The sequence below is a fragment of the Dipodomys merriami genome, unplaced genomic scaffold, assembly GCF_024711535.1.
Source record: "Dipodomys merriami isolate MVZ:Mamm:240054 unplaced genomic scaffold, mDipMer1.0.p SCAF_497, whole genome shotgun sequence".
In the NCBI taxonomy this organism is placed as follows: domain Eukaryota; kingdom Metazoa; phylum Chordata; class Mammalia; order Rodentia; family Heteromyidae; genus Dipodomys; species Dipodomys merriami.
The window spans coordinates 615,425-637,211 of NW_027206065.1; the positions used below are offsets into that span (position 1 = coordinate 615,425).

Here is a 21,787-nt window from a genome sequence, read left to right on the forward strand (position 1 = left end):
CCTTTACATAAGGACTTGGAAAGGTCGTTTTCTGATTATTATTTTGCTAAGTAATCTCCAAGGCGTGAGGAAAGATGTAGGACTCATTCCTTATTTCCAAAGAGCAAATCTCTCAGTGTTTAAATCAGCCATAAGACGGCGCTGTAACTAAAAACGAAGAAACAAAAACGGAAGGAGAGAAGGCGTGTGAACCTCCTCTTTTTTCATGCAACGCGGACAGCGATTTGTGCAGCGGCCTGGGAGGTGAGGGAGGAGGGGCTGCCAGGCGAACCGGAATTCCGCTGTGCGCGCGCCTCAACATCCGGGCATCGCTTTCGTTCCGCCCGCCTCCTCTGTCCGCCCGCCTCCTCTGTCCAGGAAGCGGAAATGAGAGATGGGCACCACTGGTGCCTCCTCGCACCGGAGATCAGGTGACACAATCAGCTGACTCCGGTGTTGGGCAGGCGCTGAAGCGTACGGTATTGGAGCTGTTGCAGCCAAGGTTTCCCTAGCCGAGTGGTCATCGTTACAATGTCGGGCAAAGACCGGATTGAGATCTTCCCTTCGCGAATGTAAGTGGCGCTCGCTGGTTCAAGGCTGTCTGTTCCGAGCGCGATTCCTCCCGACCCTGGACGCCCCACTAGGGCTCCTTCCTTCTTGGGTCTGCTCCTGAACTCGACTCCCAGGGTCTTTGCGTTCGTGAATCCAGGCTCAGCCTTGCCGCTCGGTCACACGTTCCTCCTGAGTGAACCTGGGGCAGGGAGAGCGCTCCCAGCCGGGCTTTGGCCTGCTGGCCTTGGGGCGATCCACTGTCTTTACTCCTTAATGAAGTCATTCATTCCACACACCCTTGTGGAGCCATTCTGGCTTTGCATAACGGAATCGTCGCCTCTCGATGGAGCTTCGATAAATGCTCGGTAAAAAGCAAGTTTACTGCCATGCACTCTAGGTTCTTAAGCCAAAGTGGGGATTAAATCCATTCTTAGCACGGACGTTGGATTCAATCTTGGTTTTCTTTGCTCACTTCCCAAGATCCCGTCAGTGTCACCACCTGCTGTGGGAAGAGTCTCGCGTTTCTGAGACATTAGCACTATTAAAACGGCACCTTTTCAGACTTTCTATTAATATTTCAGACTATTCTATTACTAGAATACCATTCATCACGTTTTAAGTGGATTTTTATTGCAAATGTCTTTCTCTTCCACCAGTCTTTGTGCTCCCTCCAGGATGAAGTATCTTGATTTTTAATCTGTAGAAGATACACATACAGAGGGGGGGGAGAGAATGAGAGAGAAAGAAGGAGGGAGGGAGAGAGAGAGGGGAGAGAGAGAGAGAGAGAGAGAGAGAGAGAGAGAGAGAGAGAGAGAGAGAGAGAGAGAGAGAGAGAGAGAGAGAGAGAGAGAGAGAGAGAAATGTTCCTTGAGCCCATTTCTTGGAGTCTGTTCAATTGTGGGCTGCCTTTCTCTTTTGGCAATGATATCCTTGTTAGGAAAAATGACAGCACGGTAGGTCCTTGGCGTGTTTGTAAAGAAAATATTCGTTTTCTCAGACACACATAATGGTTGTGAAGAGTGAAGATTATTTGCCTCCTTCTCCTTCCCTTTGTCTTTTTGTTAGTGAAGAAGAAATTCAGTTTTGCCTTTGGCTATTGTGTTTTTAACTTTTTGTGTTTTTTCTTATCTTACTGTGTTTTTCCTCATTCTATCCCTTTTTCTCACAGAATTGGGGACACAATATAAAATGCTTACAATCAAACCCCAAACTCTGCTTGCTGGGGTAGGGTGTCTCCAGCTCTTAGAATTGTTACATTTGATTTTACCTTCATCCCATCGATTTTTCTAGTGGTTGGTTTTACTAGGTGGGAAATCTTCATTGAAAGGCAATGCCTGTAGAATACATTAAGATCAGAAATAACCTGGGATGAAGTCAAAACTCCCTGAATATCCTCCCAAATCTCTGTACTGAAGGCCTGTAATCTCTGGAGGTGTAGGAGCAAAGTTTGGGGCTTACCTAGGCAAAAGTTTAGCAAGACCTCATCCCAGTCAGTAAGCCAGATGTGGTGTTTCACATCTGTCATACCCACCCATGGGAAAGATCAAAGTTGGAGGCCAGCCCAGGCAAAGAATGTGATATTCTACCTGGAAAAGAACAAGCAAATAGAGCTGGAGGCATGGCTCAAGTGGTAGAGTACTTACCTAACAAATGTGAGGGCCTGAGTTTAAATACTCCGGTACCATCAAATAAAGTGCCATTGAGTTAGTGAGCACAGAGCATCAGCCTGGCACGAACAGGGCACTAGATTTGCTCCATGGCACCAAAAAATAAATATGCTAGCAGTTCAAAGGTGCTAGGGGAATTAACTATTTGTTCTAGTCAACACCTGGATTGATACATCTTGAACTCCCTTTCTTCGAGAGCATTTATTTTAAAAAGTTTACATTTAATTGCTATCCCTTTGAAATGTAATTATTAGGAAGGATAGGGTATCTCAGTTTCTGGGGCAGGATAGAATCTTAACTTTCATAATTGCCAGCTAGCAGACATACCTGGTAATCACATTGACACTGACCAACCCTTTTAATCATTACTCATTTCACTGACTACTTGAGGCATGCAGTCTCCTTCCTTGTAAAATGTCCAGTCACCTGTGTACAAATCTGAGTGGAGCTCAGCTCTTTCCTCCACTGTCAGTGGTTATCAAATAAAATTATTTTTCAGTATTTTAACTAAAGTCTGGTTATATATAATCAGTAGAATGCTAACATGTTTTTGTCTTTATTTTGGAACTTGTAGACCAACAGGTGAGAATGGACTTCTTTGAACTTAGAAAAGGAAAATGATAGGTTTGTGAAGGTGAAAACTGCTGTTTAAGAGTGTCTACCATGCTAATTGAGAGGAAAATCAGATGCATGAAGTAAATATTTTCCCCAAAGCTTGACAGCCAATTCTTTGTCATGTAGTCAGATGTTTTTGATTCAGTGGAAAAGAAGTCATTGTCTTATTTGAAGGTCAAATTTTTTTTTCTTGGTAGAGCTGAGCCAGTTCAGAAGCATATAAACGAAGAGGTTTTGATTATCCTGGTTACAGTCCATTTTATTGTATGAGCCTGGGGAATGTTGCTTTCACTCACTTTTACACCATGAAAACAAGTTTAGAATGGAAGTTTCATGCCTCCTTAGGCATGGAAGATTCATGGTCAAAAGAACTTACACGAATCCTGGTTCCTACTATCTATTAGCTGTGAGTGCTTGGGCAAGTCACTCGAGAGTCTCAATAATTGAGGGCTGGAGGTATGGCTCTAGTAAGAGACTGCCTGTCTGTTAAGCACAAGACCTTGAGATCAAACTATGGTCTCACAAAAGAAAAAAAGTGATCAATATTGAAAAGCAACTTTTGCCAGTTGCATTGGTGATTAGGAGGACCATGGTTTGAGGCCACCCCAGCAAAAGGTTAGCAAGACTTCTGTCTTACCAAAAAAAATCTAGACATTCTGGGTGGCTCATGTCTGTTATACAGCTATGTAGGAAGCGTAAGTAGGAAAGGTGGCCTGGGCCACCCCTCTTCCCAGGAAAGGAACTGAGAAAGTGAAGAGAGCTGAGGGCCAGTGGCTTAAGTGGTGCCTAACAAGCGTAAGGCTCAGAGGTCAAATAAATCCCAGGTCAAAACAACCCCAACCCGGATATACAGACACAGACATAGACACACACAATAAAAAGAGACCAAACTCTAATTGAAGCCTCTAATTGAAAATTAGAGTCTAGTTGAAAAGTCTCTAATTGAAAATTGTCCCATTTCACAGAGGTGCCATTGTCCAGGAGGAAATTTAAATCGACAGAGTAAACTCAGTTTCATCAGTCTGTTCACTTTTCTAATTTAAACTTACTGGAATCTGTAGTATTGGGATTTCACCCCTTTTGATCCAACTCTTTAAGCCGAAATTCTGGTATTTCATGTCAACAAGAGAGAATGTTAACTGTACATATTGGGGCGGACAACTCCTGCTCAGGCTGGAAACGGAACCGGCTGCACTAGATTAGACTTCTGCTGAGACCAGTCAGTGCTAAGTCTGCCACTGCTAACTGCTTTCCAAAGACTGTTCATCTGCTGCTGCTGCTTTTTTTTTTTTTTTTGTACTAAAGTTTGAACTCAGGGGACTTCAAGTCTTGCTAGGTAGGTACTCTAGTTTGACCCATACCTCTAAGCCATTTTTTTCTCTGCTTACTTTTGAAAAAGCATTTTTTTTTGGCCTGGTCTGGCCTGAACTGATATTTTCTATTTAATATTTTGCCTGTCGCTAGTATAAGTGCATGCTACAATGCCCAACATTTTTTTTTTTCTGTTGAAATGGGGTCTTGTGAACTTCTTGCTAAGACTGGCTCGAACCTAGATCCTCCAGCTCTCTGCCTCCTAGCCAGGATAACAGGTGTGAATCATTTTACCTTGGCCAAATTCCAAATTTTTGTGTGGTTGCTGTGCTGTAGATTGAACCTTGAGCCTTGTGAATGCTAGGTAAGCATTGTTCAGCTTCCAAATTTCAATCATAGACTGTGGTATAGATTTTTTCCTTATATATCTTTAGTGGCAACTGAAACATTATTAAATACCATTTAAATTACAAAACAAATAGATTATGCTAGCATAAAAATAAAGTTTTTGGTAATTTTTATTAGGATTTGTAATTACCTTTTCATATATTGATTGTAGAATTGTTCTTATTGTAAATAAACTTGTTATAGAACACTGATGGTAGAAAACTGTAGCATTAAGAAAACAGTTGAAAATGGTGCTGGCAAAATAGGTATAACACCTGTAGAAAAGTAAAGCTAGACCCTTATATATCACCCTGCACCAGAATCAGCTCCAAATGGATCAAAGACCTTGAAGTCAAAGCAGACACCCTGAAAACATTACAGGAAGGAATAGGAGAAACTGTAGGGCTCCTTGGCACAGGCCGAAATTTTCTTAATAAAGACCCAGAAACACAACAAATCAAAGAAAGATTGGACAAATGGGATTGCATGAAACTGCAGAGTTTCTGCATGGCAAAGGACATAGCTAGCAAGATCAATCGAAAGCCCACAAACTGGGAGATCTTCACTAGCAATATAATGGACAAGGGTCTTATATCTAAAATATACTTAGAACTCAAAAAACGAAATCACTCAACAAATCCTCAAAGAAACAACCACCCCATCAACAAGTGGGCTAAAGACTTAAAGAGAATTCTCTCTGAAGAGGAAATAAGAATGGCCAATAGACACATGAAGAAAGGCTCCACTTCTCTAGCCATAAAAGAAATGCAAATCAGGGGCTAGGAAGGTGGCTGAGTGGTAGAGCGCTTGCCTTGCATGCATGAGGCCCTGGATTCTATTCCTCAGCACCACATAAGCAAAAAGAAAAAAGCCAGAAGTGGCTCTGTGGCTCAAGTGGTAGAGCGCTGGCCTTGAGCTGAAGAGCTGAGGGATAGCGCCCAGACCCAGAGTTCAGGCCCCACGACTGGACCCCTCCGCCCCCCCCCCCCCCAAAAAAAAGAAATGCAAATCAAAACAACATTGAGATTCTACCTCACCCCAGTTAGAATGGCTAGAATCAAGAAATCTAATAACAACAGATGCTGGAGGGGATGTGGTCAAAAGGGAACCCTACTGCATTGTTGGTGTGAGTGTAAACTTGTTCAACCACTTTGGAAAGCAGTAGAGCTCCCCTAGCAATCCCACTTTTGGGCATTTACCCAAATAATCACAAACAAGACTATACTAAAGCTACCAGCACAACTGTGTTTATCACAGAATTATTTACCATAGCTAAGATATGGAACCAACCCAGATGCCCCTCAGTAGATGAATATGTATATGTATATATGTATACATATATGTATACACACATACATACAATGGAATTCTATGACTCCATCAGAAAGAATGACATTGCCCCATTTGTTAGGAAATGGAAAGACTTGGAAAAAATTATATTAAGTGAAGTAAGCCAGGCCTAGAGAAACATAGGTTCCAGGTTTCCCTTCTTTGCAATAACTAGGAAAAAATTATATTAAGTGAAGTAAGCCAGGCCCAAAGAAACATAGGTTCCAGGTTTCCCTTATTTGCAATAACTAGTATAAGTCTAGGACAAGCAGTAAAGGTCAAAAGCTATGTATATATAACTATATAAGATGATGTTAAGTGAAATGAACCCTAAGATAGGGACACAGCTTTTTTTTTTCTTGCTATTGTTTTTAACGTACTTAAAATGTACTATGTGATTTTTTGCTTCTTTTATGTGCTTCCCCCATGATATAACTCTTATTTTCACTGTATTTGATGTCAGTGTCATGCATCTTTTTTTTTTTTTTTTTTTTTTGGGTCCGTTCGTGGGCCTGAACTTTGGGCCTGGGCGCTGTCCCCTCAGCTCTTCAGCTCAAGGCTAGCGCTCTACCACTTGAGCCACAGTGCCACTTCCAGCTTTTTCTGTTTTTTCTGTTTATTGAAAAATCGAACCCAGGGCCTCCTGCATACAAGGCAAGCACTCTACCACTGAGCCACCTTCCCAGCCCCAAGTGTCTTGCATCTTGTATATACATATTTCTAATTTGGGGAATAGAAAATGCTTAACAAAATAACAAAATGCTTAAATAAGGATACAGGTTGACCCATTGTAACAATGAGATGTATAAGACACTATGTTGAAAATGAACTTTACAACTTGGTGGGGGGGAGGATTTTGGAAGGTGGGGGGGAAAGGATGGTAGGGGATAAACAGAGGAGGAGGTAACAACAGCTGGATAGGAAATGTACTCATTTACCTTACTCATGAAACTCTAACCCCTCTGTACACTATTTCTACAATAAAAACATAAAAGAAAAGTTTGTCAGATACAAATGTGTCTTCTTATACTTATTACATCAAAAGAATAAAACACCGAACCTGAGGAAGGATGATTGTGAGTTCGAGGCCAACCTATGCTACATAGTGAGACCTGTCTCAAAAACTGGAAAATAGAACATAAGGTAATTTTAACTCTGTGTTCCAGAGGTATTATTGTGTCTTTTAAACAGTAACAATAAATGTTTTTGTTTATGTAGGGCACAGACCATCATGAAGGCTCGTTTAAAAGGAGCTCAGACAGGTCGAAACCTCCTGAAGAAAAAATCTGATGCCTTAACTCTTCGGTTTCGACAGATCTTAAAGAAGATAATAGAGGTAGAATGCACTTTACTTAGAATAGTATTTTTTATAAGTATTCAAGAAAAATCCAGTATGACCATTGGCGTTTAAACTTCTTTTTCTTTCCTTTTTGGTCCTGGGATTCAATCCAGGGCCTTGTACATTTTAAGCACACATTTTACTACTAAATGCCTAACTCTTAATTTCTGTTTATTTGAATTCTTTTCTTTCCTTCCAAAATTAAAATTGCCATTATAACAGGTATTGAAACATGGTAGTGTACTTACATAAAGATTTTAGTTTCAGATACTTCACTTTCTAAAATTGACACTCCTGAATCATGCTTACAGAGCCACTTGACCTGGTTTATGCCTGCCTCTTTGACCTCATTTGGAGTATTCTTCCTAATGACTTTCTCCGGGTCTTTCCATGAGCTATTCCTTCATCTTTTTATTTTTTATTTTTTGCCAGTCCTGGGGCTTGAACTTAGGGTCTGGGCACTATCTATGAGCTTCTTTTGCTCAAGCCTGTCACTCTACCTCTTGAGCCACAGAGCCACTTCTGGCTTTTTCTGTTTATGTGGTACTAAGGAATCGAACCCAGAGCTTCATGCATGCTAGGCAAGCATTCTACCACTAAGCCATATTTTCCCAGCCTGATTTCTTCATCTTCTAAGATGTTCATTCCCCAGAACTACTTCTGACTAGCTCTTCCAGGTATTTTAGTCTCTTCAGAGATTGCTGTCCTCCCAATCTTAATGTAACTACCATTTTACTTTGTCACATCTTTTTTTTTAAATCAAAGCTAGTACTACTGAATGGTATTTTCTTGCTTGATATATTTCTCCCTCCACATTAGAGAATGTAAGTTTAAGAGAGCAAGGACTTTGTCTTTTCAGCCCTGTATGTCTAGTACTTCGAGTAGTGCTGGCACATTGTAGGTCATTCAGATTTTGACTTTACCGGAAATGAATTTAAGAGACTAATTTGAGCAAATCAATAGGAAAGGTGGGTCCCTCAGTGAAGATTTAGTTTTTCATTTATTAATGAATTTAATGTTTTTCTTTATTATTACTAAGTAGTTGTACAAAAAGGTTATAATTTCATAAATCAGGTTATGAGCACAATGCTTCATGGTCAATGTTGCCTCTTCCATTTTTCTCTCCTGTTTTCCCCCTCGCATCCCTATTAATGTTTTAATGATAAGACTCAATGTTGTAACATGTTATTGGACATTTTTGTTTTATCAAGTCAACAGTAAATATTGACATTTTACAGCTCACATAAAATTTTGATGGTTACTGAAAGAACTTAATTATGATGTGGTTTTCTTCCCTACAAAAGCTTGGTTGACTCTGTTGTTGGTTTCTGCTTTCCAGACTAAAATGTTGATGGGTGAAGTGATGAGAGAAGCTGCCTTTTCACTTGCTGAGGCCAAGTTCACAGCAGGGGACTTCAGGTAAGGTGTTAAAACAAACCAGAGCTTTCCAATTCATAATTACCACTGTAATTTAAAAATACACAAAGCTGGATACTGGTGGCTCTAACCTACAATCCTAGCTTCTTGGGAGGCTGAGAACTGAGAATTGAAGTTTGAGGCCACCCTCTGTAGGAAAGTCCATGAGATGCTTACCTCCAATTAATCACCAAAAGACTGGAAATGGAACTGTGACTCAACTGTGACTTGAGTGTAAAAGGTAAGCAACAGCACCCACACCCTGAATTCAGGCACCATTACTGACATAATAATAAAAAAAATAAAAACACATAAGCATTAAAGACAAATGCTATAGTAATAAGATTGATCACTTTGAATTCTATCATTTCAGCTCTTAGTCTGTTCCCATTCACATATGCCTTTTGTGTGTGTGTGTGTGTATGTGTGTGCCAGTCCTGGGGCTTGAACTCTGGGCTTGGGCCTGCCCATGAGCTTTTTTTGCTTTAAGCTCATGTCCTACCACTTGAGCCACAGCTTCACTTCTGGCTTTGTGTTGGTTAGAGATAAAATCCCACAGACTTCTGCCCAGGCTGTTTTCAAGCCACTGTCCCTAGATCTCAGTTGAGTAGCTAGGATTATAGGCGTGAGCTATTGGTGACTTCTATTTTATAGTCTATTTCATTTAACATTGGTTCATCAACATTTTGCTTATTTTTAACATAGTTGTAACATCTTTCTTAAGATGTACCATATTTTCTTAACCTTTTCTCCTATAGCTGGAACTTTGATTGTCAGATTTTTGGAATATTAAGGAAGGACTGTGAATATCTTCATACATATATTTCTCATTTTTAATTTCAGTTATTTCCTTTAGGATAAAATTTTGAGAGTGAACTCTTATTTGCAAGGCAGGAACTTTATGGCTTTCGTCATATTAGAATATGCTTTACAGGACTGGGAATGTATCTTAGTGGTGGAGTGCTTGCCTAGCACGCATGAAGTTCTGGGTTCATTCCTCAGTACTACATAAACAGAAAAAGCCTGAAGTGCCACTGTGGTTCAAGTGGTAGAGGGATAGCTTTGAACAAAAGAAGCTCAGGGACAGTGCCGAGGCCCTGAGTTCAAGGCCAGGACTGGCAGAAAAAAAAAATGCTTTACAAGTATACATGTGGTTTTCAAATGGGATTATGCCAATTTATTTAATTGTGATTGTTCAGATATTGCTGGGGGGACTATAGATAAGCCTTGTTAATCTAAGTGAAATGCTTGTGACTAGTTAGGGACTGAGGTGAAAGTTGTTCTCAGGAGTTTTAGTTTTCTTTTCCCAGTGTCATAAGGCTTACTTACTGTAGGAACTTTCTCTGCTGGGAAGTCTGCAGCCAGAGAGCTATTAGGTCAGTTGAAGAGTAGACTACTGTTATTTGCCATTGCTGACAGGATTTCTAGCAGAGAGAAGAAATCAGTAGTGGTAAGCGGCACATGATTGTTCTGTTTTAGAACACTTCATTTTATAGTACCAGATGGGGAGTCACATTGCAGCCAAAAGGAGATTATGGTAAAGGAATTTGAACACCAGCATAACAACTGAACAGCAAACTTAGAAGCAAAGAACATTTTCTCTAAATTTATACTAGCATAAGAACCTGTGAGCTTGGGGCTGGGAAGGTGGTTCAATGGTAGAGCACTTGCCTTGCATGCATGAGGCCCTGGGTTCGATTCCTCAGCACCATATAAGCAAAAAGAAAAAAGCCGGAAAGTGGCGCTGTGGCTCAAGTGGTAGAGTGCTAGCCTTGAGCTGAAGAGCTGAGGGACAGAGCCCAGGCCCAGATTTCAGGCCCCATGACCGGACCGGGGGCGGGGGGGGGGGGGGGAGGAGAAGGGGGGAAAAACCTGTGAGCTTGTAAAATCACATCCCTGTATTTGCTAAAAACAGTCATGAACTTTAAAATTATTCTTTTGTTTTTCTTCTGACTAGTGTTTTAACTATTGTTCATTTACTGCTCTCTGAGGCCCTCATCTGATAGCTGCAATTTTTCTCTTTTTTTGGTAAAAGGTAGATCAAAGCACACTTAATTTGTGGCATCTCATTCTTGGTCTCATTTAATGTTGAAACTATCCAATGGAGCCTTAGGTTTATTTCTAACAAGACAACAATTTTTTTTCCCCCTGCAGTACCACAGTTATCCAAAATGTAAATAAAGCTCAAGTGAAGATTCGAGCAAAGAAAGATAATGTAGCAGGTAACTTACCAATCTTTTAGAACCATTTAAAAGAGTAACATTTTGTTGTTGTTGTTGGTTGTGGGGCTTGAACTCAAGTCCTAGGTGCTAATCCTGAGCCTCTTGGTGCTCAAGGCTCTACCACTTGAGCCACAGTTCCACTTCTAGTTTTTGAGTGGTTAATTGGACATAGGAGTCTCATAGGGACTTTTCTGCTGGGGCCAGCTTCGAACCTCAATCCTCAGACTTCAGCCTCCTGAGTAACTAAGATTATAGGCTTGAACCTGGCTAAAAAAGTAACCACTTTTATGACAGTATCTTGATGTCCCATTTTCTATCTTCTACATAGAACAAGTTCATTGGCTCTATATGTTAAAACCATTAACAACCAGGTCCTTAACACTCTAGAAGGCAGGCTATTAATATTAAATTCATCAGTTAAAACCAGTTATTATTCCAGACTTGATTTTGAATATTTCATGAAAGAAACATAGGAAATACTGATTAAGAAATAGTACTTCAAAAACAAAACCAAACAATGCTCTCCATCCCCTTCCCAAAAAAGAAATGGTACGTTAAAGTGGGTACCAGTGGCTCATGCCTGTAATCCTAGCTACTTAGGGGGCTGAGATCTGAGGATTGTGTTTTGAAGCCAGCCAGGCAAGGAGCGTCTGTGAGACTCTTTATCTCCAATTAACTAGCAAAAAGCTAGACTAAGTAGAGCTGTGGCTCAAGTGGGGTGGATCACTAGCTTTGAGTAAAAATGCTCAGATAATCCCAAGGGCCCTGAGTTCAAGCCCTAAGACTGCACCCCACCTAAAAAAATAAGAAAAAGAAAAAACCAGTACTTTAAGCAGGGAGTGGTTTCATGCCTAAATTCCTAGCCACTTTCACAGGTAGAGATCAGGGGATAAGGGCCAGTCCAGGCAAGTAAAAAAAAACAAATTTGAAACAATCTCAATGAACAAAAACTGAATGTTGTGGTATGCAACTGTCATCCTAGCTATGCAGAAAGCATAAATAGAAGGGTGAAGGTCCAGGCTAGCTGGGACATAAATATGAGATTACTATACTAGAAAGGGCTAGGGACATGGGTGAAGTGTATCTGTTAGCAAGGCCAGTCCCTTAATTCAAAAACTCCATTACTTAAAAAAAAAAAAGTACTTCAGTGGTAGTACTTGTTTATAAAAATACCAGCACTGAGTAGGTGAAATAGGAAAATTGTGAGTTTAGAGCCAATTTGGACTATCAAGAGTTCCAAAATAGCCAAACAAAACAAAGCAAAATGATCAAGGTCCTTGTTTGTGAATCTATATATCCATCTTCTTTACCAGGTGTTACCTTACCAGTGTTTGAACATTACCATGAAGGCACTGACAGTAAGTGTGAAACTTTTCATGTTAATGTGTGTCTATGTCTCTGGGATCCTCTCTGCTTCCTGTTTTGATGAAGCTTGTTGGGAAAGCACCCTTGTCAGATTTTACGAGTTCAGATAGATGGTCAGGAATAAACATTGCCCATATCTTAAAATACTTAATTTTAACTTAGAAGCATATCCTTGTGTGTTCATTTGTCATTTACAAACGAGACCTTAGCTGCCTGTAATCCTAGCTGCTCAGGAGGCTACGATTTAAGGATCATGGTTCAAAGCTAGCTCTGGCAGGAAAGTCCATGAGACTCCTATTTCTAATTTCTAATACCACTTATAAAAGCCAAAAGTGGAGCTGTGGCTTAAGTGGTAGAGTGCTAGTCTTGAGCAAAAGCTCAGGGACAGTACCTAGGCCCTGAGTTCAAGCCCCAGGACCAGCCAAAAAAAGGCTTTTTAAACTTCGATAACTTATTATGCAGCACTACACTATACTTGTTTTTTGTTTTTTTGTTTTTTTTTTAAATTTAATTTTATTTGTGAACATACTGTACAGAGGGGTTACAATTACATGGGCAAGATAATGCGTACATTTCTTACCAAGCATTGCACCCTCCTCCTTTGGTTTACCCTTCACATCCCTTCCCAGCCTCCTCCCTCCCCCCCAATCCCAATCCTTCTCCTTCCCTCCCCTCCTCTCCCCCCGCCCCGACCTTGTAGAGCTCGTTTTGGACATGACAACTTGTACTTCTCATTGTTGCAACAGGTCCACCTGTATCCTTAAACAACTGGTTTTTCCCCATCTCCTCCACAAGTTATACTGACATCAAATATAGTGAAAGCAGGGGCAACACTATACTTGTAATACATTGTTTATAATTTCTAGTTTTTAAGCAAAGTCTTTGTCTTTTTAAAGTAAAATATGGATCTTAAATGTGGTGATGTAATTTGAATGCTGTATTTCTAGCCCACCTATTTATTTGTAATTTGTTTTTTTTTTTGGCTTCTTTTTTTTTTTTGTTTTATTTTGGGTCAGGTCGTGGGGCCTGAACTCTGGGCCTGGGCGCTGTCCCTCAGCTCTTCAGCTCAAGGCTAGCACTCTACCACTTGAGCCACAGCGCCACTTCCGGCTTTTTTTTTTTTTTTTTGCTTATGTGGTGCTGAGGAATCGAACCCAGGGCCTCATGCATGCAAGGCAAGGACTCTACCACTGAGCCACCTTCCCAGCCCCTTATTTGTAATTTGTGTCATCCATTCTGTTCCTAGTTCGATAATATTTTGGTGGTAATAATTCATATTTACTCAGTCTTCTCCAAGTAAAGGAACTTTTTTCCCATAGAAACAATATTTTTTCTTTTCTTTTCTTTTTTCTTTTTCTTTTGTTGTTCATGGTGCTTAACTGTGGGCCTAAGCATTGTCCCTCAGTTCTTCAGCTCAAGGCTAGCTCTCTACCACTTGAGCTACAGCACCACTTCCAGTTTTCTGGTGGTTTATTTGAGAAAAGAGTTTCATGTACTCTCCTGTCTAGGCTGGCTTTGAACCAGGATCCTCAGATCTCAGCCTCCTGAGTAGCTAGGATTACAGGTGTGAGCCACTGGCACCTGACTTTTTTTTTTCAAGTCATGTGTTACTGGTCATATACTATTTATTCAAATCATGTAGAATATTAAGTATGGCTCATATAAACAAATCAAACATGATCTACCTCTTATCAGAGAACGTCTTTCTACTATGACACCAGGCAATAGAATTCCCAAAGAGAATAGAGGTGTTAAATCAGTGAGCTAGGCACTGAAGGTTTGTTACAGTTTCTTCTTAAGGCTGGGGATGGAAGCTTGCCTGGGATGACACTCAAGGTTCAATCCCCAGCAAAACACACACACACACTCACTTTTCTCCTCTATAATAGTATCCATGTAGAAAAATTTAGTATGCTCCTATAATGACTACAAAGTGAAATGGGTACTTAATGTTTGTATTTAACAGGATTTTGTGGATTTGTGTCTATGTTTGGTGTTTTTCTTAATTGTTTTCCTTTTGGAATTTTATTGGAGAGGATTATTTTCTCTCTAGTTACAAATGTTGTCTGACTGGTTGTTGCAGGTTATGAACTGACCGGTTTAGCCAGAGGTGGGGAACAGTTGGCTAAATTAAAGAGGAATTATGCCAAAGCAGTGGAACTTCTGGTGGAACTGGCTTCACTGCAGGTCAGCAAACGCAGAGCTAGACAATTCTGATTCTAGTAGTCAAGTGGAGGACATTCCTAGCCTGTGCTGGACTTTACTGGGCTTTGTAATTTTAGCTGTGTATGGTCCTGTGTGAAACAAACCTAATGTTTTGATTTCTTTTTTTTTTGTCAGTAGTGGGGCTTGAACTCTGGGCTTGGGCGCTGTCCCTTCGCTCTTCAGCTCAAGGCAAGCGCTCTACCGCTTGAGCCACAGCACCTAGTGCTTTGTTGGAGATAAGAGTCTCACGGAATTTCCTGCCCAGGCTGGCTTTGAACTGTGATCTTCAGATCTCAGCCTCTTGATTAGCTAGTATTACAGGCGTGAGCCACCGGTGCCCAGCTTATGTTTTGATTTCTGAAATGTGGCTTCTGCACAATTATCCCTACATTTTCTTTTCTTTTCTTTTCTTTTTTTTTTTTTTTTTGGGTCCGGTCGTGGGGCCTGAACTCTGGGCCTGGGCACTGTCCCTCAGCTCTTCAGCTCAAGGCTAGTGTTCTACCACTTGAGCCACAGCGCCACTTCCGGCTTTTTTCTTTTTGCTTATGTGGTGCTGGGAATCGAACCCAGGGCCTCAGGCATGCAAGGCAAGCGCTCTACCACTGAGCCAACTTCCCAGCCCCCCTACATTTTATTTTCTAAAAAAATACATGTAGTCCAATTTCATACTTTGCTTGGCTAGACTTAAATGCAAAAATAAGCCTGGCAGTGGTTGCTCATACCAGTAGTCCTAGCTACTCAGGAAGCTGAGATCTGGGAATCACTGGTTCGAAACCAGCTCAGGCAGGAAAGTTGGTCATATGCCTTCATCTCCAGTTAGCCACCAAATTCCAGAAGTAGTGTTTTTATTCAAGTGGTAGAGTGCTAGCTTTGAGCACAAAAGCTCCAGGACAGAACCCAGCCCTGAGTACGTACACACACACACACACACACACACACACACACACACACACACACACACACACACACACACACACACACACACACGACAGAACCCAGCCCTGAGTACGTACACACACACACACACACACACACACACACACACACAGAGGACAGAACCCAGCCCTGAGTACGTACACACACACACACACACACACACACACACACACACACCTAGCTTTGAGCACAAAAGCTCCAGGACAGAACCCAGCCCTGAGTGTACACACACACACACACACACACACACACACACACACACACACACACACACACACACACACACACACACACACACACACACACACACACACACCCCTAGCTTTGAGCACAAAAGCTCCAGGACAGAACCCAGCCCTGAGTGTACACACACACACACACACACACACACACACACACACACACACACACACACACACACACACACACACACACACACACACCCCTAGCTTTGAGCACAAAAGCTCCAGGACAGAACCCAGCCCTGAGTGTACACACACACACACACACACACACACACACACACACACACACACCCCTGAGTTCAAACACACACACCAGCCCTGAGTTCAAGCACACACACACACACACACACACACACACACACACACACCCCTGAGTTCAAACACACACACACCAGCCCTGAGTTCAAGCACACATACACACACAAAATAGCATGGTTTGTGTGTGGAAGTCATTGTGTGTGGAAGTCATTTTTTTCCTTTTGCAGATTGTTTATTAGGTTATATTACTGATTCTCTCCTCTTGTTACTTTATTTTTTGTGCCAGTCCTGGGGCTTGAACTGAGGGCCTAGATGCTATCCAGGATGGTAAAAATGGTGCTTACCACTTGAGCCACAGCTCTACTTCCAGCCTTTTGGCAGTTAATTGGAGATGAAAGTCTCAGCTTTCCTGCCTTGGCTGGCTTCAAACCATGATCCTCAGATCTCAGCCTCTTATGTAGCAAGGAGCTACTGGCACCTGGCCTCTTGTCACTTTTATGTCTTTATTTCAATGAGTCCAAAGTAATTAGTTTTAACAGCACAACAATAGTGCTAGCTATATGAAAAATCTCATAGAAATTGTGCTTTTTAAGTGTACTGACAAGAGATTCTTTGTTTTCCAAAATGCATTCTTAAGTCTAGTCTGAGTAGAGCTGAACATAGTTAGGAAGACTTGGTGCTGTCATTATTAATCTGTCCTCTTTAGACTTCCTTTGTGACTCTGGATGAAGCTATCAAGATAACCAACAGGCGTGTGAATGCCATTGAGCACGGTGAGTCAGAGCTGTCAGTGCTTTGTTATCTACTTGTCCATTCCTTCCCCACTTGCTAACAGCTGCTGGGATTCACTGGGTGCTTGAGACTGAAAGGTAAGGAAGATACTGTCTTAGTGAAGAGCAAGTGTCAGTAAAGAAGTGGGAAATGTATGTGTATAATTTGGGGGGGGGTGTTAAGACAACCCTGGTAAGATTATGGAATGTTGCATTCATTTCTAGTCATTTGTGTGTTTAATAAGAGGTAGAAACTTTCTCAGGAGTTTCGTGTTTACTTTTTTCTGATTATTGAGCAGTTTATTTTTTTGAATATGCTTTATGTTCCTCTCCTTTAGGCCATTCTTTTTGATTTCTAAAAGTAAAATTCCTACTTGAATGCATTTATTTTACAACTCTTATTTCATTATTTTAAGGACATAGCTACATAATAATAATGCTTTTTGCTCAAAGAACCTTAGTTTCCATTAAAGAAATGTTTAAAGAAGGCTGGGAAGGTGGCTCAGTGGTAGAGCACTTGCCTTGCATGCCTGAGGCCCTGGGTTCAATTCCTCAGCACCACATAAGCAAAAAGAAAAAAAGCCGGAAGTGGCGCTGTGGCTCAAGTGGTAGAGTGCTAGCCTTGAGCTGAAGAGCTGAGGGACAGTGCCCAGACCCAGAGTTCAGGCCCCACGACCGGACCAAAAAATAAATAAATAAAATAAACATAGCAGTAGAAATCTGGTGTATTTAAAATAACATCCAGGGTTCAGTGTTACCTGCTTATAAATATTCATTAAATTCAGTGTTGGATCTATTACAGTTTAAGGTTTTCTGTACACAGAAAACATTTATAATTGCTACTTTTGGATGTCTGGGGTATATTTCATTGTAATTTTTTGTTTTTGTTGTCTAAGTTTGGTGCATTCAATATGTATTTAGTTCTACAATTTAAAAAAATTAACAAATGTGCATTGGTAATTTGGAAGGAAGGGGGCTCAGAAGTTCTCACATATATATTTTTTTAAACTCTAGTCATCATTCCCCGGATTGAACGTACCCTTGCTTATATCATCACAGAGCTGGATGAAAGAGAGCGGGAAGAGTTCTATAGGTTTGTTGAATCTGGCAGTTATTGATCTTTTTATTTTTTTTCTCCTCATATTCCAAAGGCTCAATTTGCTGAGTGACTAGTTGGCTTATATTCTTCGGAATTAACACAGCTTGATTTTTTTTTTGACAAGTTGTAGGTATGGTGGTGTACCTGGGAGTCTGAGGCAGGAGAATCATGAGTTCTAAGCTAGCCTGGGCTCCATGGCAAACCTCATCTCCAAAAAGAAGAAAGATTTTTTTGGGAGGAGATGCTATGTCTTACCTATTTTCAAAACATATCCTTAGCCTTTGACAATATAGTAGCCCTACTTTTATGCGGTTTCCAGTGATTTTAAGGTCAGTACTTATGGTCAACTGAAGGCTGAAAATAAATGGAAAATGAAGAAATAATTTGTAAGTTCTCAGTTGTATGCTTTATAATAAAGCAAGGTCAGATCTGACTGTCCCACTGTTAGGTAAATGATCCTTTGTCCAGCATAGCCACAGTGCAGATGCTGCCTGGCTACAGCCACATAGCAACCATCTCAGTTCTCTGAGCTGACTGTTGCCGGTCATGATATTGCAGTGCTTGTGTTCACATAGCTCAATGTATATAATAATGGACTCACAATATAGAGATGCTAGAAATTCACAAAGTTGTTTTCCTTTAAGGGAAAAGAAAAGTTCTTGACTGGGTGCCGGTGGCTCACGCCTGTAATCCTAGTTAATTAGGAGGCTGAAAGCTGAGGACTGCGGTTCAAAGCCAGCCTGGGCAAGAAAAGTCCATGAGACTCTTATCTCCAATAACCCACCCGAAAACTGGAAGTGGCACTGTGGCTCAAGTGGTAGAGCGCTTGCCTTGAGCTGAAGAGCTAAGGGACAGCGCCCAGGCCCAGAGTTCAAGCGCCATGACTGACAAAGAAAAGTAAGAAAAGTTCTTGACTTAAAAATAAATGAGTTAACCCCTCTGTACAGTATGTTCACAAAATAAAATAAAAAATAAATAAGTTAATTTCTAACTGTACTTAATTTTATCAAACACATGTATAATGTTCAGTTTATGGTTGGCTTAATAGGTGGATGTGAAGTTCAGATGATTAGTATTCATAAGGTTTAGCATTATTCAGTTTTAGACATCCACTGCAGGTCTTGGAACATACTCCCTGCAGACAAATGTGACTGCTGCCAGGTGCTAGTGGCTCACGCATGTAATCCTAGCTACTTAGGAGGCAGTGATCTGAGGATTGTGGTTCAAAGCCAGCCAAGGCAAGAAAATCTGTGAGACTCTTATCTCCAATTAACCACCAGAAAACCAGAAGTGGCACTATGGCTCAAGTGGCAGAATGCTAGCTTTGAGCTGAAGAGCTCAGGGATAGTGCCCAGGCCCAGAGTTCAAGCCCCACAACTGACCAAAAACCCCAAAACATGACTGGTATATTGCCAAAGGCCGTGGAGACATTTCTTACCTATCTAAAACATAGCATCTCCAAAATTTAAGACTTATTTTTTATGATTAAACAGATTTAGATTGGGGTGTTTCTACATAAAAACTGATAAAGCTGTAATTAGTCAGGAAATACATATTGCATGTTAAGTAGATCGTATAAAGAACTTGGGGCATTACCAAACAGCATAAACTGTACCATTAGAGAATTAGCACAGTACATGCTGAGAATTGGTGCATGTAGTCCATGAGTTGGTTATGAAATTTTAAGAGCCAATGGGAATAAATTTAAATTGGTAAAGGGGTTGGTACACTGGGCTCAGAGAAGTGAGAGTAGACCAAAGCAGGAATGTTTAAGGAAGACTGCTGGTCTTAGACTTTGAGCAGCCTGAGTATGATGATGTATTATTGATAATCTTATCAAATTATTGTTTCTGTCCTTTATGGTCAGCATTGTGCTGATCCAAAACTTTAATATCTGAATGCTCAAAATCTGTTGCATTAAAAAATAGGTTCCACATTTTCTTTAACCTAGGATAGCACTTTTTAAATCAATTATTGACTATATTGTACCTCAGATATTTGTTTAAATGGCTTATTGAAATTAATTGGAGTATCAAACTTTGTTCTAGTTTTGTGTTATTCTTGTTTGAAAACTTAAAAGAAATCAAGTCTATTAAGTACTGAAATATCATCCAGAAAATTTCGCCCTTCATCTGGCAGGCTAAAGAAAATACAGGAGAAGAAAAAGATTCTCAAGGAAAAATCTGAGAAGGACTTGGAGCAACGGAGGGCAGCTGGAGAAGTGATGGAGCCTGCAAACCTTCTGGTTGAAGAGAAGGACGAAGATCTTCTCTTTGAATAATCTTTCCTGTTCTGCTTCTTTGGAAACACCCAACACTTGGCTCCATTTTAATTTACTGTGTAGGTTTTGTGTGGCTATTTATTTTTTAACCTAAAAAATTCACTGGGTGTAAAATTTACCTTCGTGTCCTGTGAGAACTTGCAGAATCCTAATTCAATAACCACATACCACAGCTGAAAGAGATTGTAGAACCTGCCTGGTAATTTATAGGGTTTAATCCATATAAGTTTCACACTATTCCATCTTCAGCTGTTGTTTGTGATGTGTTAGCCGGCATCTTAAGAAATAGCTTTAGAAAACATTGGTGGTCTTAGGCTAATGCTGTGGCGGTCTTCATTCCTACCCATTTGCTCATAGACTTTGGCACTGTTGAGACTGCTCTACCCACTCTTGTGTTACTGTGATACTTCTGCCTTAAGCTTTATGGAAACCTTCACTTACTTTTTCTTGCACGACAGGTTTCTTGTCTGTCATGGGAGCAGCTCTGCCAATTTAAATGTAATTATATTACAAAAAGTAAAATTGACATCTTTTTTTTAAAAAAAAAAAGTTATCTTACTGCTAAGAATACTTATGTCCTTATGCTCAGATCAGTGACTTGCATTGATGTCCAGAAAGCTTTTTCCTGTAGATATGTTAAGGTAACCTTGGTTACCTGATCCCCATATCAGTGTTTCACTAAATGATTTATGTTGTAACAATGACTGCATTTTTGGGTACTAATAAATGCCATGAATTAAGAGGGCTTTATAATACTTCTTTCCTAATCTAAGAAAATACTAATTCCCATTTTAATAAGATAGTTTTACTAGAATCTAAATAATTTGTTTTCATTTATAAATATGAGGCAATTGAGTGTCCCTATCAGGTTGATTGCTGAGATTTCTGGTACTGTTTGGTTTGGCATGACTATCCATTCCTCAGCCTTATTTTTCCTGTTCCTTTCTGGGATTGGGACTTAAAATCAGGGTCTTTGAAGGTTGCTAGGTAGGGCCTCCACCACCTGAGCCACACCCTCAGTCTACTCAGCATTGCTTGCAACTTGTTTTAGGCAAGTAGTCTACCTTTAAAGAGTTTTTAACACCCTCTTGTCCCTCTCCTGCTTCCCTTATATTTAAGACTTAAAAAAAAAAACACACCCAAAACTTTATGTTTAAAGGTAAGATACCAACCTTATTATAGAGGAGCTAATTTGTAAGAAACTTATTGTTGCTTACAAAACAAAATCTCAGATTGAGTATAAATTTAATGATTGGAAAATAAGAATTTTAAAAGTAAATAGCATGGAACTACTTAATATTTAATTTCCCAACATTTTATTTTGTTGGGGAAATTAAGGCTTAGTTTGGTAAACACAGCAGCATAGCTAGAATACAAGTCAAGTGAATCTTAATTTCAGAGGCAGAAATAAAAGGTAGGGGTAGGACCTATATTATTTACTTTTTTACTAAAGCAAACATTTAGCTTATATCAGTGAATCATGTGGCTTCAACAGAGCTCTGGTATTTATTGGTTTTTAATTGCCTACAAAACTTAAGGCGATGTCATGTTTAGAATTTGTTAAAAAGAAACAAAAAACGATAATTGATAATGAGTGTTGGGTGGCATTGACATGGTCTGGTCCAGGGATAGAAAACGGGTAGGTTAGAGGTATATACACATACCTTCATGTTGGTATATAACTGTGTCTTTTGGGAGATTCAGAAGGGCCTGGAGAAAAAAATGGGATGAAGTATATCAAATAACAACTCAGGTGCTATCCTCAAGTGTGCTCAAGACACTGGCTATACTTAAGATAAATCTGCCTTACA

The 21,787-nt window shown here is 40.3% G+C and overlaps 1 protein-coding gene across 1 annotated transcript; it reads left to right on the forward strand.

Moving 5' to 3' along the window:
* Nucleotides 1–354: 354 nt before the first annotated feature.
* LOC138809399 (V-type proton ATPase subunit D) lies at nt 355–20,716 on the forward strand. The gene is made up of 9 exons (XM_069995921.1): nt 355–551; nt 7,059–7,176; nt 8,519–8,598; nt 10,750–10,817; nt 12,131–12,175; nt 14,266–14,369; nt 16,533–16,599; nt 17,611–17,689; nt 19,835–20,716. The coding sequence occupies exons 1-9, from the start codon at nt 511–513 to the stop codon at nt 19,974–19,976; spliced, it is 744 nt and encodes a 247-aa protein (XP_069852022.1). The 5' UTR covers nt 355–510; the 3' UTR covers nt 19,977–20,716.
* The last annotated feature ends 1,071 nt before the right edge of the window (nt 20,717–21,787 follow it).

Bases quoted from the DNA above. Each gene is read 5' to 3' on its own strand.
- LOC138809399 (XM_069995921.1), top strand. From the start codon at position 511: ATGTCGGGCAAAGACCGGATTGAGATCTTCCCTTCGCGAAT. The intron at 7,177-8,518 runs GTAGAATGCACT...TCTGCTTTCCAG, and splicing joins TCTTAAAGAAGATAATAGAG to ACTAAAATGTTGATGGGTGA. The intron at 17,690-19,834 runs GTTTGTTGAATC...TTCATCTGGCAG, and splicing joins GAGCGGGAAGAGTTCTATAG to GCTAAAGAAAATACAGGAGA.